The sequence below is a fragment of the Callorhinus ursinus genome, unplaced genomic scaffold, assembly GCF_003265705.2.
Source record: "Callorhinus ursinus isolate GAN/ISIS: 27379988/994484 unplaced genomic scaffold, GSC_fseal_2.0 scaffold16, whole genome shotgun sequence".
Taxonomy (NCBI): Eukaryota; Metazoa; Chordata; class Mammalia; order Carnivora; family Otariidae; genus Callorhinus; species Callorhinus ursinus.
Window position 1 is genome coordinate 39,565,930 of NW_027397078.1, and position 18,032 is coordinate 39,583,961.

At 52.5% G+C, this 18,032-nt stretch overlaps 2 protein-coding genes across 8 annotated transcripts in view; one reads left to right on the plus strand and one right to left on the minus strand.

The window, feature by feature from the left end:
* STS (steroid sulfatase) overlaps positions 1 to 8,318 on the minus strand; it is a 156,123-nt gene extending 147,805 nt beyond the window's left edge. Inside the window, exon 1 of one of the 3 annotated variants that reach the window (XM_025857406.2) lies at positions 7,775 to 8,318. The gene's annotated coding sequence lies outside the window, so the exon portion shown is untranslated. Of the gene's footprint in view, positions 1 to 7,342; positions 7,515 to 7,774 lie in introns of those variants that run through there. The other 2 variants (XM_025857407.2, XM_025857405.2) reach the window with 2 other exon arrangements.
* The window catches only part of PUDP (pseudouridine 5'-phosphatase), a 365,242-nt gene continuing 354,427 nt past the window's right edge, over positions 7,218 to 18,032 (plus strand). For all 5 annotated transcript variants that reach the window (XR_012381076.1, XR_012381077.1, XM_073902145.1 and 2 more), the window contains exon 1: positions 7,218 to 7,373. Coding sequence is in view for 3 of the 5 variants with exons in the window: in XM_073902145.1 (XP_073758246.1) it covers positions 7,304 to 7,373 (70 nt within the window). In the remaining 2 variants the exon portion in view is untranslated. The remainder of the gene's footprint in view (positions 7,374 to 18,032) is intronic.

Here is an 18,032-nt window from a genome sequence, read left to right on the forward strand (position 1 = left end):
TTTTCTCCCGTTAATCTGTCTCATGGCAAGTTAATTCTGACACCAGCTGGAAGAATCTATGAAGGGTTGAGTAAAATTCCTTCTCCCCAACTGCCATTATGGATTTATACCCAAACTGCACAAGAAAAAACAAAACAAAATAAAAAACGTTTCTTCTTTTTCTTAATTTTTGGACCCTTTTCTTTGTTTTTCCTGTTTTTGTTGTTGTCGCTGTTGTTTGTTTTCTTGCTGGTGGTTTCCACAATATTTTTTCCTTTTTTTTTTTTTTTTTGGTACCATCATAAATGTATTTCGTTTTCACGTTAGTTGTGTATTAGGGTTATGGTTTTGATTACTCACCCACAATATAAGACATTTTAAAAAGTATGTAGAGGGGCACGTGGGTGGCTCAGTCGTTAAGTGTCGGCCTTTGGCTCAGGTCACGATCCCTGGGGTCCTGGGCTCGAGTCCCAGATCGGGCTCCCTGCTTGGTGGGGAGCCTGCTTCTCCCTCTCCCTCTGCTGCTCCCCCTGCTTGTGCTTGCTGTCTCTAATAAATAAATAAAATCTTAAAAAAAATAAAAAGTATATAGAAAAATGTAAAAACAGTTCTGCTTGTTGCTTCTTCTGGAGGAAGCAAGACCAATTTGGGCTAGGACTCCACCCTGCTCCCTGTCAGGTGTGTGGCCTGAGGCAGCGCAGTTAACCTCTCTCAAGCTCCATTAGCTCATTTATACATAAGAATAATTACACGGCCTCCCCAGTGAGGTTGTTGACATGGTTTATAAAGCAGTGAGCATGTCCTACTCATTGGAGGGCTGGTGGCTTTTACTACAGTTGTGATGCAATGCAAGGCCAATTTTAACCACGAACACCCAACCTTCATTTCCTGTGGACTCTCCACACCTGTCTTGTATAAATATTTCCAAGGACTGGGGGTGGGGGGCCCCCTGCATCGTGTATACACCGCCACGTGGGATCAAAGCCTTTCCAACAAGACTGTGATTTCATCAGAGCCCCTGTGCAAGGTGTGCGCTCTGTAAGGTGAGGCTGAGCCTTGACTCTGTCCACGGGGAGGAGATTAAGCACATCGGGCCCTGGGCAGCACTCCTGCGAGTCGGGGCGGGGAAGACACGGAAGGAAGGAAGATATGCTGAAATCCCCAGGCATATCCAGCACGGGCTACCCCTAACAGGTCCCGGAGGGAGGGCCCTCTGCCAGAGGATTTAGCCAGACCCCAAAAATCAGGAGGGAAAGAATGAAAAAGGAGAGGGGCAGTGGAAGGAAGAGAGAGGGCCCTGCATACATGCAATCTCAGAGAGCTATCTACTTATATACCAATGCTACGTGTGATTTTCCTCAGGGGGGAGTGGGGGGTCAAGGCTTTGAAAGTGCCCAGGGCTGGAGCAGACACAGTCCACCCGTACCCAGCCACGGAGAGCACGGGTCCCTGCTGCACCCTCTCAGCATGCATGCATGCCACATGGGACCTGTAGGTCCAGACGTGAAGGAAAAGACAGGAAAAGGCAGGTCAGGGAACACAGGCACGGCACACTCAAAACTAGAGAAACAGATTCTAGTTCTCCACGGAGCTGGGTGGCCTCAGCAAGTCACAGTGATCTTGCTCACCTGCGGTCTCTCCGGAGAATATTCACGAGCAGGACACGTAACTGTTCTATAAACATGGGAGGCCTCACTGTCTGAGCTGCAGTGAGCATGTGTTTGCCAGGAAAATGTTATAAAAATGAGCTGGTGAAATTTTTTAGTTGCACAGGGAGTATGTTCTTAATTTTCTCCCTCTTGGATCCAAGTCAGAGAGTTCTTCAAACTCGGTCATGACTTCTTGGGAGTCAAGGACCATGGTCAAAGGTACTGCGTGTATGGGCCAGAACTTCTGAATGTCCAAACCTACTTTCCTGCTTCATTAGGCTGCTGGATTCCAACGTATGACTCCAGTATGTGTGCGTATGTATGTACGGAAGCATGGAGGGGTGCGTGGATGGATGGAGGGATGGATGCATAAGTAGACACCCAGAGACATACTTCCATCATAGGAGGTGCTACTGGCCTCTACCAGGTAGAGACTAGGGATGCTGTTAACCATTGCACAGTGCACAGGACAGCCCCCACCACACAGCATTACTGTGTTAGTCTGCCACGGCCACCATAACAAATTACTAGAAGGCTAGAAGTCCAAGATCCAGGCGTGGGCAGGACTGGTTTTTCCTGAAGCCTCCTCTCTCCTGGGCATGAAGACGCCAGCTCTGCCCTGTGTCCTCACGTGGTCGTCCCCTGCATGGGTCTGTGTCCTCATCTCCTCTTCTTCTAAGGACACCCATCGGATCGGATCAGGGCCCGTTCCTCATTATTCACTTTGTTACCTCTTTAAAGACCCCATCTCCAAATGCTGCCACATTCGGAGGTTCTGGGGATTGGGGCTCCCAGTCCATAAATTTTGGGAAACGTAACTCAGTCCATGTCAGTTTTCCTGCCCAAACAATCAACAGTGTGGACGGAAAACCCTGGACTAGAGGTATGTGGGTGGGACTTCTGCACTTACTTTTTGCATCTCTACCCACATGCCGAGGCCCCTGGAGTCACCCGTGAAGTCTCCTTGAACGGTATGCTGTTCCACGGTGAGGCATCATGCTTATGCCCATGTTGGAGGGAAGACTGACCCACGTGGACACCGAGGTATGGAGATCTACAGAGTAACCTGCCCTTCCAGTCCCCAGAGGCACGTCTGGGTGATCACTGACAGCGACACGCACTTCAGTCATCCGTCCCCAACCACACCCTCCCCTTGCTTGAAAGGCCAGGACAGATGGCTCCTATCGCCACTTGGCTACCCTGCGGAGACTGTCGGCTCAGTCATAACCCGCAAGCTACCTGCACGTTACACTGGGGGGCAGCTAAGGGGAGGCTACGGCTCAGTCATAACCTACCTGTGGCCAAGTGTCTCCTATGAGCCTGCGGCTGAGGGGTTCCTGGGCACGCAAGGCTTTCAGTGTGAATCTAGTACAGCCCCAGGCCTGCTAAGGAGGACCTGGTCACTCCAGGCAGGAGAGAAGTCACCAAGGGTGCGTGTTATCAAACCTGAAAATAACTCAATTGCGAAACACTCTATAATGGACTGAATGTTTGGCCCCCGCCCCCGGCCTCCTGACAAAATTCATAGGTCAGAGCCCTAATCCCCAGTGGGATGGTGTTTGGAGGTAAGGCATTTGGGAGCATGTTTCTGACACCACTTCCTATTGGTGGATTCTCCCACACCACGAAGCGACGCTCCAACAGCAGTTGAGTGTCCTACAGTTCAACTCAATACGTGCCAGGTCCCACAGGTGAAGGGCTCAGTCTACAACCCTGCTCCTCCCACCATCGGATGCCAACTGCGGGCTCAGCTGGCCACCTGTGCTCCTGACCGAGCTGCTAGAGATCAGAGTTTCCCACCACTCCCTCGTGGGTTCCAGCAATTTGCTAGAGTGGCTCACAGAGCTCAAACAGTTTACTTACGGTTCACGGGGCATGACAAAGGATACAGAGCAACATCCACAGGAAACAGATACAGAGGGCAAGGTACAGGGAACAGGCGTGAAGCTTTCGGGCAATATTCTCCAGGCACCTCCAACTGCTCACCAGCCTACAAGCTCTCTGAACCCCATCCTTTTTGCTTTTTTTTAATGGAGGCTTTATCACATAGGCATGATTGATTAAATCATTGACCCCTGAGGCCTGATTCAACCTCCAGACCTCTCCTCTCCCCAGATCAGGGGTGGGACTGGATGTTACAACCCTCTAATCACATGGTTGACGATGTGCCACCATCTTTACTTGATGCCTATGTGCATATCCGTAAAGAATGTAAGTATAACGCCCACGTATGACATATAATAAAGCACAAATATATGTATGCGCACACACACACGGAAAGATACGCATGCTTTGATGCGCGCCCTCCGCCCCTCCACCGTGACGTCTGAAGCCGCTCCCCTGCAAGTTCTCCGGCTAAAGGTATGTTGAGCCGTGCAAGGAATGCTGGCCGTTGGAGAGCGCACCGTGGGCTCTCCAAACTCCCCACAAAGCCTGACTGGTTCAACCAGCAGTGACCTCGAGCATCCCTCGGGGCTTGCCTGAACACATCTCTTTGAGACCCAGCCCTGGCCACCAGCTGCTCCCGGGGTCTGCACAGGGAACCCACGGGAAGGGCACCGTGCTTTAGCCTCACACTCCAGGGGACCAGGTCGGAGCTAGGGAAGAAAATGAGAGCTGCTCAGGCTGAACTGCAGAGCTGGGTCTGCACCCAAAGATGACTTGGGCAGTAAGCAGCCTTCCAAATACAACACAGAAAGCAAACACGTGCACGGAAGAACCAACGCAACAAGATAAAGAAGCTGAAATAAGCTAAGGCATATGTATCTTTTCGTTTTACGAAGAAAGGCACGTTTGAGTTTATTCATTGTGTGGGAAACGATCCTGCTTTTAAATGTGCACAATCCGTGCTGAACGTGTTTTTGATACCACCATACTAGAGTTGACTGGATCGTCTGCTGCATTTTAAAGTTGTCAGGAGGGGCACCTCGGTGGCTCAGCTGGCTAAGGGTCTGCCTTAGCGGGGAGACTGCTTCTCCCTCTCCCTCTGCCTGACACTCCCCCTGCTTATATACACTCTCTGTCAAATAAATAAATAAAAATCTTTAAAAAAAAATAAAGTTGTCAGGAAAAGCGAGCCATCATCCCACGGGGAACGTACAATCTTGCAAAAATAAATTGTAATTCGTGGGAGGAAATCCATCCTGCCTCTCCACAGAAGCTCTGACTGTTTGGAGAATTAACAAAAGTTAAAGTGCATCTGGTTACTTGCATAGAAACCACTTCAACTGTGAACACATTTTCAGTTTTTTCCCATCTAGCTTATGACAAAAAAGCATGACGGTTCTCACAGTTTGGTTTGCTTTTGTTTTTACAAAATAAAGAGGTGTCTCCGATCGTATGCAGGAGACGTTTCCAAAGAGTGTGGAAAACAAGGCTTAAAGAAAAAAAAATGATTCGGCCCATGTTTTTACGTCTGTGGAGAGGGTAAGTCCACAGGACTTCCCAGTGCATCTCTTCTGCAATTGCAACAAGGTTTTGCCAGCTCAGAGGGGGGAGAGGGTAAACTCTCAGCTGGTATTTTGGTTCCTGTAAGTGACCCAACTGGATTCTCTGCCAAGAGCCATGCCCAGAGCCACAGTGTTGGCTGGAACAGGGCAAGGGAGACAGACTCCAAATTTCTCTATCCCCGCTTGTGTGTCACCTTCGTCACCTGCATTTACGAGTTGTCTTATTTTTGCGGCATATCTGTCGAAATCCAGACAACTCCTGAAGCTCCTTGTAAGGAGCCAACTATCCCTGACACAGAGATCCGCCATATAGCTTCTAGGTTATTCCCTGCCGTTCTGAATTCTTAAGTCTTGGCCCTGGAGGCTTTTTCTCCTCTTATCTAAGGAATCAACAGAACGGCAATGTTACAATGGGAGAGGAAAACATCCCCAACGGTTTCTAGAGTCTGTAGAAAATCTGGGAAGGAGAGTTCTACAGGCTCCAGGAAGTGAGCCCTGGCATACTGTAGGCATTAAAAAAAAAAAAAAAAAAAAAAAAGTTGGAGTCCCAACACCTAGGTAGCTCAGGTGACTTTATTTAAAAATAAGAGTCTTCACCCAGGTAACTGGATTCAAGCTTGGGCATCAGGGTAGGGGGTAATTCGTGATAACTGGGGTCCTCACAAAGAGAAGAAACTTGGATGCAGAAATAGAGCCACAGAGAGGAGATGATATAAAGAAATGAGCTAAGAAGGCCATGCCCAAGCCAAGGAGAGAGAGGCCTGGAACGATGCTGTCCTCACAGCCTTCGGGAGGCGTGCATCCTGCTGCTGACACGTTGTTCTGCAAATTCTGGCTTTTCCAGAACCGTTCCGGAACACACGTGTGGTTCAAGCCACCCAGCCCGTGCAACTTCGTTAGCGCAGCCCAGCACGCTGCGTTCACAGCACCGTCTCTAAGCGGCTGAGGAACTGCCTTCTCGGAGGTCCACTGTCCCCAGAAAGAAATCATGCTTAGACTCTCTCCTAGCGAGGGCTCTAAAAAGACACTCATTCACTGACCACGTACTATTTGCTGATACGAAGAGCTTGACCTGCGTTGCCTCCTTTAACGCCCACGTTGCACACACAAAGAAACTGAGGCACAGAGGTTCCCGCTTGCTGAATCCAAGCTGCCCCAGTGCAGTTTTTTTCATTTTCTCAGAAATACACCGTCGTCTTTTAAAGCGTCTGGAACTTTCTAACGTCTGCTTCTTTATAAAGAGCTGCTATCCTTATGCGTATAAACGTTGCACATGCAACACCAAGCAGCACTAAACAGAAACGGACTCAAAAAGGTGTTGAGAGTGGCAAAAAAAGAAAAAATTCTTCCCAGGTTGCATTCGGAAAGAGTGGAGAAGAAAATTCTTTCTTGGGTTGCATTCGGAAAGAGTGGAGAAGGAAAAGGAAGTGAGCAAGGAAGGCCGAGGAGGCGGCAAGGCACGTCAACAGCTCGGCTCGGGCCCCGTGCTATCGGCCCCATCGGTCGGGGTCGCTTGGGGAGGACCGCGCGGGACCCCGGCCGCGACCGGCAGCCGCGGGGGCGGCAGAGCCTCAGCCCCGCTCGGCCCTGCGCATGCGCCCGAGGAGCCCCGCGGGGCGGCGGGCGCGCGAAACCGAGAGGGGACCCCGCGAGGGTCCCGGGACTGCCGCTCGGGACGACCGCACAGCAGGGCCCCTTGGGCGCCCCCCGCCCCCGCACAGCCGCACGCGCCGGCCCTCCAGGCGCGCCCTCCTTCCCTCCGCCCTCTCCAAGCTCAAGTCCTGCATCCGCGCCCCCGGCCGGGAACGAGGCTCTGCGCGGCCCCGCCGGCCGGCGTGCACGCGGGCAAGCTCGGGCCTGTACGCGGTGCACCCCGACCCCGCGGCGCCGGCTGAGCGGACCGTCCAAAACGCGCCCGCGCGCGCGGGACACGGAGAACGGAGCGCGCGCGCGCGCGTGCGTGCGCGGCTCGGGGGCGCGCATCCCACCACGCTCCAGAGACGCCAGAGGCGCGCGTACGCAGTACGGCTCGGGACGCGCAGCGTGGCCCCCAGCGCGCGTGCACGGGAGCGGCTCCGGGCGCGGCAGCGCGGAGGCTCGGGGTGCGCGTGCGCAGAGCGCCGGGGGGGGGGGAGGGGCTGGCGCGCAGCCCCAGAGCGCGCGTGCGCCGCCCGCGGCGGGCGCGCGCACCTCCCTCCGCCCCCACCTGGCCGTACCGGCGGCACAATGGCGGCTTCCGTACCCCCGCCACGGCCCGTCACCCACCTGCTCTTTGACATGGACGGCCTGCTTCTTGGTGGGTAGTCTGCGGCCGCCACCCGCGAGGGCTGTCCGGGGTGGGCGCGGGCGAGGGCGGGGGGCGCAGACGCTAAACCCCGAGGTCGAGTCCGGGACCCCCGGGTGGGCGGCGGGGGCGCCGGGGGCCCCGTCAGGCCGGCCGCGCGCGGGGCTCTGGCGTCGACGCCGCCCGGGGCGCTACTTCCGGTGGCCGCGCCGCGCGTGGGGACGGAGTGCGGGGGGGGGGGGCGGCGCGCGTGGGGGCGGTGCTCGGGGACCACCCTGCGGGCGGGAGGCTTCCTTCCCGCGGCGGGCGCCGGCAGCGCGGCCCGGCCTCAGTTTCCCCGCGGGCACGCCAGCCCAGCGGGCCCCAGCCGGCCTGCCCCGGGGCCGTCGCCGCGGGCGCCGGGGGGCACGCACCTTGCTGGAAGCACCCTGCAGGGCAGGGGGTCCTCCACCCGCCGTTTGGGGGGACTTCTGCAGGCGGTGGGGGTGACCTCGCCGGAGGGGGCTGTTGCGGGCGTCCCGGGGCGCGGTGAGGGTGCACAGGACCGCCTCACGGCCCGGCACATCATCCAGCCTCGGGTGTCTGTGCTGCGGAGGCGGAGGAGCCCTGGTCAGAGCCCTGGCCGCCCGCGGGGACCTGCAGCTCAGGCTTCACCTGGGGAGGGGCTTGGCAGGGCCGAGCGCGGGGCCGCACCCGACACTCGCCCGGTCGCCCCAGCGCAGTCTGCATCTTGGACCCGGGTGCACGGAAGTTCGAGGAGCTCCCCCGTGCTGTTGATTGGAAGGACCGTGAGTCCTCTTGCGTGCTCTCGGACAGCCCGATTGATAGCCGGTGGTCGGAGGCTGGCAGGTCACCGGCCAAGAAAAGTTCAAATAGAGTACAAAGAAGAAAACGCTCAGTGCATCCATCAGGAGAGAAGTAAAGCCTCCACATCCTGTTTCATAACACCATTAGGTTATGGAGTGTTCTGACCTCATAACCCCCAGCAGCCCTCCTCGCACTGTAAAAATCCCCCATTACTTTTGGTAGGCTCATGACCTGCTGGAGATGTTCACACATGATCTCTTCTTGTCCTAAGACCCTGCAGAGTCGGAGGGAATAGTTGCATTCGCTATACTAAAAACAAACACTGCAACTCAGAGAGCTTGAGTCACTTGTCCAAGGTCGCACAGCAAAGAAGGAACAAAGCCGAGGAAGGAGTCCAGATCGATCTGACTCTAAATATAGGCGACGGGTTCATCTTCCCGGGTCATTGTGACCTTGCCCCCCTGCCAAACATATTGCTGGGTGGTTCTGTGGTAATAAGACTGATTTTTTTTTTTTTTATTAAGGCACACCAAAAATAGTCACTTTACGAACCCAGGGATAGAAACGGATGAATTCCTAAGGAAGAAAAAATAAATAAATAAATAAATCCCCATAGAGGTCACTAATTGCAGAGAAAAGTGTATGCAGCTCCTAAATCATGGAATAACTCAGTTTCAGAAACCTCCTGGGATTCATAAGTATACTTTGTAGACATGAATTTTCCTGCTCAGGTGGTCAAGAAGTTAAAACTGTCAAATTCCTTACTCTCAAATGGAAGGTCCGAAAACCTGTTGTGGGTGTTTCATGAATATTAATGCAACCGAGATGTCTCGTTAAAATTAAATTTATTAAACTTCTAAATGAGCTGGCTGCTTACTTCTGGCTCCAGATTCAAACACAGCTGTTCCCTGAAGCCGTGAACATAGTGTCTGTGACCACGGTACCTGCAGGGGCAGCGATTAACTTAACCAAGGGCTCCACTCACTGGTTCAGGCCCCTTAACGGGCTAGCCCCTGGCAATGTTACCCAATCCTTTGAACTCGTTAGAGAACCAAGATTTAGTGCCATGTGGGAAGATTTTCTCCCTATTTTCTGCCCCTTTTTCTCCTCCCTGCTTTAAGTCTTCTTTGAGGTAGTAAGGCTTTGCGGGACTGTCTCAGAAATTCATTTACTCCATTCTTTTACAAAATGTCTTGTATAAAACACCGCTGTGCAGAATATACTGCTTTATCTCGTTCGGTCTAGCCAATTACCCCTGCTCTAGTTCTTCAGCTCCTGACTTCATCCCGAGTATCTGTTGTTTGCATAACCCTCTACCATCAGTTCATAATGAGTCCTTTTGCAGTAGGTCTGCTTTGGAGAACTGTGAATGCGTTTTCCCTGGAAGTTCCATTTGCCAGTGTAGCCCCCAGGACTGGGGTTCTCAGGGAAATGAAACCGGAAACAGTTAGTTTCGTGGGGAATGCTTATATTCTGGAGAAGCCTGTTTAATCAGAGGAGAATGAGGAAGTAAATGGAGATTTTTGTAGAAATGTTGACAATGCCAGGGCACTTTCCAGTACATTTGAAATAGGAAAGGCGCTTCCGGATTCTGTTTTTTGTTGACACAAGGCAACAATCAACCATGATCCAGGTAATGATTTTGGTTCTCAGATGCCATTTAGAAAAGGAGGAAAGGGGACCGAGGTTGTTTATGAACCAGGACAAGATTTCGAAGGAAGAAGACGACAGGTATTCAACAGTTATCTAGGCTTCCGGATAGGGAACATCATCTAGTTGGTAAATGACTGAAATTAGGAGTACAAGGGGTGGGCCCCTTCTCTGTAAAAGACAAGAAGTTTGTTCCACGGAGCACTGCTGTCTTAATGGAAGTAAGACTGCATGAAACATTGCACAGCAATACTAAAGAAGGAAAAAGGTACAGATGAAATGAGCTTGAGTGGTCTTATGTTTTCCTCTCTGAACATATCCAAAGTACTGTTACTCGACACATCAATGCAAAAATCCCCCAGTCTGAACATACCCAGAATCCAATATGCAAAATACTCCCCCAGATCTATTACATTCATTTTTGAGACCTAGTCTCTGAAATCTGTGTGTATTTTACACTTACAAGCATATCTCAGCTCAAAGTAGCCACATTTCAAGTGTTTCTCAGCCGCGTTGGGTGAATGCCTGTCGTATTGGACGGTCCCATGCGGGGCTTTAGGAAGCAACCCATGATGTCTCCTATTGATAGCGGGGCCAGGCGGAGAGTGGATGTTAAGAATATTCAGAACGTTGGACTATGTAAAATGTAGTGCACGGGAAGTGTGTTTTCTAGGCGTCTGATAGTGATTAACATCCATTAAAAATTAGCAAAGAGAAACCAGCTTATGTTTACATTCTTAAAAATCCAAAAATAATAAGAGAGACATCTGTGCAAGGACATGATAAGAAGATTTGCACTGTTGGTTATAATTTACCACGTCTCCGTCAATGCACACAGTTCCAGGATTTCAGCGGCTGACGTGTGGCTTCTCCTTTGCGTAGTAGAGCAGATGACCTGTGTGGGACGTCTTTGTGCTCCCTCAGTTCCCGACCTGAAGGTCCCTGTGTGTTTGGGGCCCCGGACAGCCTGTAAGCTCCAGGGAGGGACAGGGCCCTTGTGGCTCCCGCTGAGCTCAGAAACCGGCTGCTTGACTGGCCCACATCACCGCCATGCCCAGTCTGTGGTCAGAATCCATGTCACTCTGTGGTTCTCCTGTTCACCTCGCCTAGGCTAATTTCTTCCCGCCCTGGAGCATCCGTGGAGCGGATGACGACAACGGAATTTCCTTCTACAGTGTTAGTGCATGCTCCGGATTAATTTTCGTAGGAACCAAAACACACTGTCATCTGACCCCCCCAGGTGATATGTATGAGATTTTTTTTTAAAGTGGAGACAAGAAGCTTTTCAGTGTATCCGTTGCTTTTTCTCTTTTATCCTGTCGACACACTCCCAGGGTCCTGGCAGCTCCTCAGGAAGGTAGAGCAGAATAAAGGATTGTTGAGGTGCCTCTGTATGCGATTCTTGATAGATTCTCGTCTGCCCTGAGAGCTTGCTGAGATCCCCCTGGGTGCGTGAGATAATCATCGCATGCATGCTCTGCATTCCAGAAACTCCCTTCCTTGTGTGCCCTGGGGTCTGGTGCTGGATTCCAGGGGCTGCTATTCACATTCTTTCTGCCCTGCTCCCCTGGGAGCTAACGGCACGTGCTGGGGTTTTAGTCCAGCTTGCTAGGTGAAACTTAATTAAGTTCCTTCCACCTCTGCAAAGAAGTGTGCCGAAATTTGGAGGCCAGTCGGAGGCCTGGCGGTGGAGGAGAGCCCACACCCGAGGCGGCCCTGACTCCCGACTTTCTCAGTCTGGAGTAAGACGCTGGTGGGGGCCCCGGGCAAGGACCCTCCCGGAAGAAGGGACTCTGTTTTATGTTGTAGACCACTCCTCAGGAACAGTGGACTGAAGCTGGTAAACTCTGTTCCCTTTGGGGATGCTTTCTAGTAGACCTGAACTGGGCCCCCCTCAAGTTTGGTCTTGTAGTTGGTGGCCACTTGACGAGTGGTCAGCGCAGCTGCTCCTCTTTCGAGAATAATTGAGATAGCCACATGGCAGAACGGTGCTGAGCAACGGGAGCTTTGTCCGGCTGGCAGGATGACTGACCTGCAGCAGGTCCCTGTCAGTGCAGGCGTGCGATGCCCTTCCCTTGCTTTTTCTCCCACATCCCTTCACCTCACACCTCTGTTGGGACACCCGAGATTCACAAATGCTGTCGTCACAGGACACCCACCTTCCTCTTACTTTCTCATGATCCAGTTTTTACTTTGTTCCTCCTTTCTCCTGGAAAGGCAGTGCATTGAGGACTCTTTGGTCTGTTTTTGTCTTTCTGATTACGTGCCTTTTACTCTGATTCTTTTTTTTTTTTTAACTACTGTGATTTACATTATGCTCTGTCATTGTCCAGGGGTAGGTGCAGATTTAAACCCTCATAAAAAAGCAAGGGAAATGATGCCCCCAAGAAGCATCCACTAAAAGCGCTCATTACATAGATGCCCAGATGATGCGTCACACCTTGGGGTGAAGTATTTGAAAAGGGATTCAGACACAGCCCATAGCCGGAAAATAGAATGTCGTTCCAGAGTGGATTACGTTTGAAAATAAATTTCCTACTGACAAGTGTACGTGTGTACCAGTGACTAGTAATTAGAGCATTTGATCTATGGAAACCTTCACTTAATTGTGTTAAAATGGGTGGGGGCAGTCGTGGCTGTCCTGTGCAGATAGTTGTGGTTGAAACTGGCTCTAGGGCATGCATGGAGAATTTGCTTGAGAACAGAGTAGCTGTAACGCACGTCATTTCTGCGCAAGAAGCTCTGTCCCCCTTGGCTTTGTAGAGGTGGCCTACCATTCTAGCACACCTTAGCGTACCTTCTGAGCCTTTGGCAGGCACCTCAGTCCCTCCCTTTATGCTCTGGCTCTCTCACATCCTTCCCTGTGATGTCTACAGTCAAGAGCTAAGTGTCAGTGGGAAGAGTATCTGCCCGGAGAGGGGCCCCTGTCTGGGAGGAGGATGGTCACCTCCACACACCCTTGCCTGGCGGACAGTCTGTGCTTCTGCTTGGGCTACTGGGCTGGACAGTTGGTGGCCATTGACTCTCTTCTCCTGGGCCTAGGAGCGAGATCAAGGTATATTCCCCTTTGTGATCAGGGATGCTCTACTTAAAAATCTTGCAGATCATGTGGCTAGATGGGGAGAAATCCAGAAGCAAACCAAAGTGTGTGCAACCCCCAGTAGACTGTCCTGTCTCTACACGAAATGAGAACAACACCAGAATCCTAGTTTGCACATCTGAGCTAATTTGAGGTGTAGGGGACGAAAACCAAACTAAGCGGCAGGCTTCCCTCCCTTTCATGTCCTGAAATCCCAACTGCACGGGGTGTCCTTGATGAGACCTGTCGACCTCTCTGCTGTCCGGACCGGCACCGTCCATCCCGCGGAACTGCCTGCCATGTGGGAATGTTCTCTGTCTGTGCTGCGGACAGGAACCACACGTACTCCCTGCGTCCATAGAATGTCACTAGTGCAGCTGAGAAACAGAATTCTTCCTTTTACTCCGTTGTACTTACGTTTCAGTAGCCTCCTGTGGCTGGTGGTCACTCTGGTGGACCGCTCAGCTGCAGAAGTGTGCATTTGCTCACCCTTGTCTGTTCAGAAACTGTGTGGTGGCCAGGTGCTGTATGGGATTCAGAACAAGTCTCTTCGCCTCAGAGTCCAGATGGGACATAAACCATGGTGAGTGAAATCTGTGCATAACTTGCTAATGAACACGGCAAGGGCATGATAGGGACAGAGCCGTGCTGTGAACAGGAAGCGCCCGGAGGATGTTTGTCAAGTACAGAAGGGGGCAAAAAAGACACATGGACATTCCATACCAGGAGAAGAAATGGCTGAGCAATGCACATGTTTCCTGAAGCAGAGAGACAGTATTTTTATCAAGCACGGGGTTTGAGTTAAAAAAAAAAAAAAAAAAAAAAGGATTCTCAGTAATGATTGTATTGGGACGTGGGAGCGAGGATGGCCTCGTGGTCCAGCCGAAAATGCTCTAGTATTTTCCAAACGGGGTTCCTCATGGTAGCTATGTCCCTTTATCCTGTTTCAAATCAGAGCAATTCCCCCATCCCCGAATCGCATAACCTTTGTTTTCCTCCACGATGGTGACTTTTGGAAGAGTCCAGGCCGGTTACGTTATGGAATGTTCTACATTTGTTCGGGATTTGGGATTTGTCTGGTTGTTTCCACCTGGTGTCTCCTTACCCGTTCCTCTATCCCCTCTGTCTCCTCGAACCTGGAAATGATGCCCGGTGAGCAGCTGGTCTCAGCTGTTTCCGCAAGAACGTGCTACGGCACCCTGTTGCCTTTTTGGGGACATGGTTGCATGTGGTCCGTTCTGTCGCCCTAGTCCCAGCCTGCTGACAGTCTTGTCCTCAGAAGCGTTGTGGAACCCACTGTCATCCTGCACGGTGGCACGTGGGGCATTCTGGGGAGAAGTGTGGAGCCCGAGAGAGCGGGAATAGGCAGAGGCCGTGGTGCCCATGTGTCTTGAGGGCACAGAGGCACAGAGACAGGGGCCGGGTGTGGCTTCGGGGAATGTGGAGGCCTTGCTGGCACCACGCACCCTGAAGAGAGGGTGTTTGTGGGAACCTAGCGTCGGTTTGTCCGTGTGCGCACGTGTGCAGCCCGCCGAGCGTACTGCCACTTCCATCTCATTCCGATCACAGGCCGTGATCTCTCCCGGTCCAAGGGCGTTCACACCTCTGGCATCGGACTCCTTGGAAACCAGGGACAGATAGAAAGCAAATACGGTTGTCTACACTTTGTCCACTTTGGAAGGGTTCACTCCGTTTTTCTTATTTTGGCTGTGTAGGCGAGTGTCCGTATTTTTTCGAGAAGCGTGCAGAGGTATAAAGGAATGAAGTGTCATGGTGTCTGCAGATTGTAAGGTTTGGTTGCACAGAGGCCTGGGTCGTATGGGTCTTTCCTGTACTACTTGGGACTTTTCCAGGCAGTAGAAAGCTATGAAGAAGGAACAGGATGATTAAGCCTTTGGCACGTAGCACGAGAAAAGAAAACCAAATACAAACGAATAGGCCGTAGTCGGTAGATTCTGCTTAAAAAGACAAGGACGTAAAAAGACATTAACAACATTCACGTTAGAAGTATGACGTGAGAGCTCCAGAACCCTCAGCTCCTTGGACACTTGAGGCGGCATTCCCGGATGTCGTGGGACAGTGGGAAACATTCGGAGAAGATGCGATCCCCTTCCCGTCCGGGCCGGCCGTTTCCTTGCCCTGTCGTCACGGTGCAGTGGGAGCTGGCCCGGGGATTTGCAAAGCAAGTCTGTGCACGTGCCGGATTTTCTTGTGGTAGTGCGTTACATGGAAGCTGACATTTTGTCAGGAGGTCACCCGCAAAAAAACAGGAATAAAGGCTTCCTCGGTTCCTTCAGACAGTGGCCACCCACCGTCCTCCGCATTCACGTGGTGCGCTGGTTCGCCCTCTCTCACCTCTCTGCCGGCTCCCTGCCTTCTGCTCACTGATCCTCACGCACCGGGTCGGCTGACTTCGGCAGCTCTGGCCGTGGGTTTGTCTTCTCTCTCACTACCGTGGGCTACCACGGTCTAAGGAATCTTGACGTTACATGGAGCTTGAGTGACACAATGGGGTGATGGTCAACGCGCCGCCCGCGCGCTCTCTATGCTCCCTTGGGCCCGGTCTTACTCCTGGCATCAGGGCCCTGGGGGTCACCGATTCGTATGCCTATTCGGACTTCTCCTTCCCTTGTCTACCTCAGTTTCAAGAGCCTGGAAAGCCTGTAGCTCTTGCTTTTAAAAACGAAAATCACAGGGTTATTGAAGAAACATTTCCTGCAGCAAGGTGTTACTCATAGTTTTGTTCTGGCCACAGATACTCATAGATTGCATTATATATCCACCATTTTGCTGACTTTGGTACACTCCTATGGTGCATGCTTATTTTCACTCTACCTCTCTTCATTCCCCTCCTTTGTCTTTTTTTAGAAAATGATTTTATTTATTTGAGAGAGGGAACACTAGCAGGGGGAGCTCAGGCAGAGGGAGAAGCCGACTCCCTGCTGGGTAGGGAGCCCGATGCGGGACTCGATCCCAGGACCCTGAGAACATGACCTGAGCCGAAGGCAGATGCTTAACCACTTAACCTGCAGAGCCACTCAAGCGCCTCGCCCTTCTTCATGTGTTAATGTGAAGCATTTCCTTTGGTTAAGTTGATTATTGCCTAAAATCAAGGTAAACTTTAAGGCCACTTTGTCACTCTGTGTTCTGAGCTTTGTGCACTCATGTTGATGGCCACATATCACCTTTTAATATGGCACGGTTAGGTGCCTGGCTTCTCAGAGTGGCATTATCCTGGACTTTGAGATTTAGAATTGAAGCACCTTGTCCTCCGTAAAGAGAAACTGAGGCAGGACAGCCCGGTGAGCTTGTTGCGGAGCTGAGTAGAAACCCGCACCCTAACTTCTGCATCTCTGTGGGCAGCCTTGGAGCAACGTGCATCTTCAGCACATCATAGACGCGGTGTCTCGTCTTCTTGGACTTTAGAGGCTTATCCGAGTACAAAAACGATTAGATCAAAAACCACGTTGATGTGTGGCCCAGGGCCCTTAGTGCACTGTTTAATATGACTCTGCAAAAGAGATTTAATCATCTGAATACGTTATGCAGCCGCTCTTTATCCTATTAGTGTGTATTGTTTGATCAAGTAAAATAACATCCCGCTTACTAGGAGGATGGCCCCTCTGTGCGTGAAGAACTTCCCATGTTTGTGTAATCGCATCTGTAATACCGGACATTTTGGTGTTTGCAGTCTCTTGCTTGTACTGCTGGGGCTGGGAATAGAGTGGGGTCCTGATTTTGAGGGTGTACTTCTAAAGTGGCCTCTTCATCAGTGTGCTACGTCGCGGTAAGTTCACAGGACTCTGCCGGCATGGTTTCCGGCAGGAAATGGTCCTCCCCACGCGCATGCCTCCTGGACCGGGTTCCTGGCCCTTCCTTCCTCGAGGGAGGAAATGCTTGCCTTTTCTTCGGGATGAATCGCAGCTGCTCATTCCTTATTTCTAACGCTGGCATGCATCAGCATAAAGCGTGCCACGTCTGCCCTTGACACGGAAACAGAGACGCTGCTTCAACCTGCTGGTCCAGACAGAGCGCATTTCTCCCATTTCCACTTTGCCGAGTTTCTTGGAAAGGCGGCTGCACTCTGCGCCCCTGCTCCCTCACTGCCCCATCTTCCCGAGAGCTGGCTTCTGCGCCACAGCCCACGGAAGCTGTGCCCACGAAGGGAGCAGTGACTTCTGTGTTGCCACATCCACGAGGCACAATTTTCTTACAGTTCCAGAACTTTCTGCGTCAGATGCAGCTTCTCCACTCTGTTCTTGGGACTCTGTCTCATTGGCTTCCAGGATCACGCCTCTTCTGTCTTCCTCACCTCTTCCTCTTCCCTTTAATTTCGTGTGGGGGCCTGGTGACTGGCTTGGACCCCCTCTGTGTCTTGGAGATCACTTGTGAAGCGGCTTCAGCAAACGTCTTGCTTTCAGGACTCTTTGGCCCCATGGTCTGCCCTCCCCTGTCTCTTGCGTTCACCACACTTCCCGGTCACCACCGTGCAACCCTACCCGGATGTAACGTGTATCTCACACGGAGCCTACAATTCTCTCCCTGATCTGCTCTTCTCCTGCCTTCCCGTGAGCCACACGTGGAGGAACTGGGACTTTCCTGCGAATCTTCCCTTCCTCAGCCTCTGCCCCCACCCCAGGGCAGTGCAGTACTTACTTCTAAGTACTCCAGAGCCATTTCCACATCCTTCCGACAGCCACTGCCTTTCTCTCGGCTCTCAGTGCCTTCCTCCCTGAACCAGTGCCCATCCAGAGTCTTTCCTATGAGCCCCACACTCTTGGGAGCAGTCTTGTGCCCCCCTCTCACACACGGCCTTGGGCCCCCTCTCACACGCGCGGCCTCGGGCCCCCCCTCTCACACACGCGGCCTCTGGCCCCCCGTCACACGCGTGGCCTCGGGCCCCCCCGTCACATGTGCGGCCTTGGGCCCCTTCTCACACGCGCGGCCTCGGGCCCCCTCTCACACGCGCGGCCTTGGGCCCCCTCTCACACGCACGGCCTCGGGCCCCCCCTCTCACACACGCACGGCCTTGGGCCCCCCATCTCACACACGCGGCCTCGGGGCCCCCCCCATCACACGCACGGCCTCGGGCCCCCCCCGTCACACACACGGCCTCGGGCCCCCTCTCACACGCG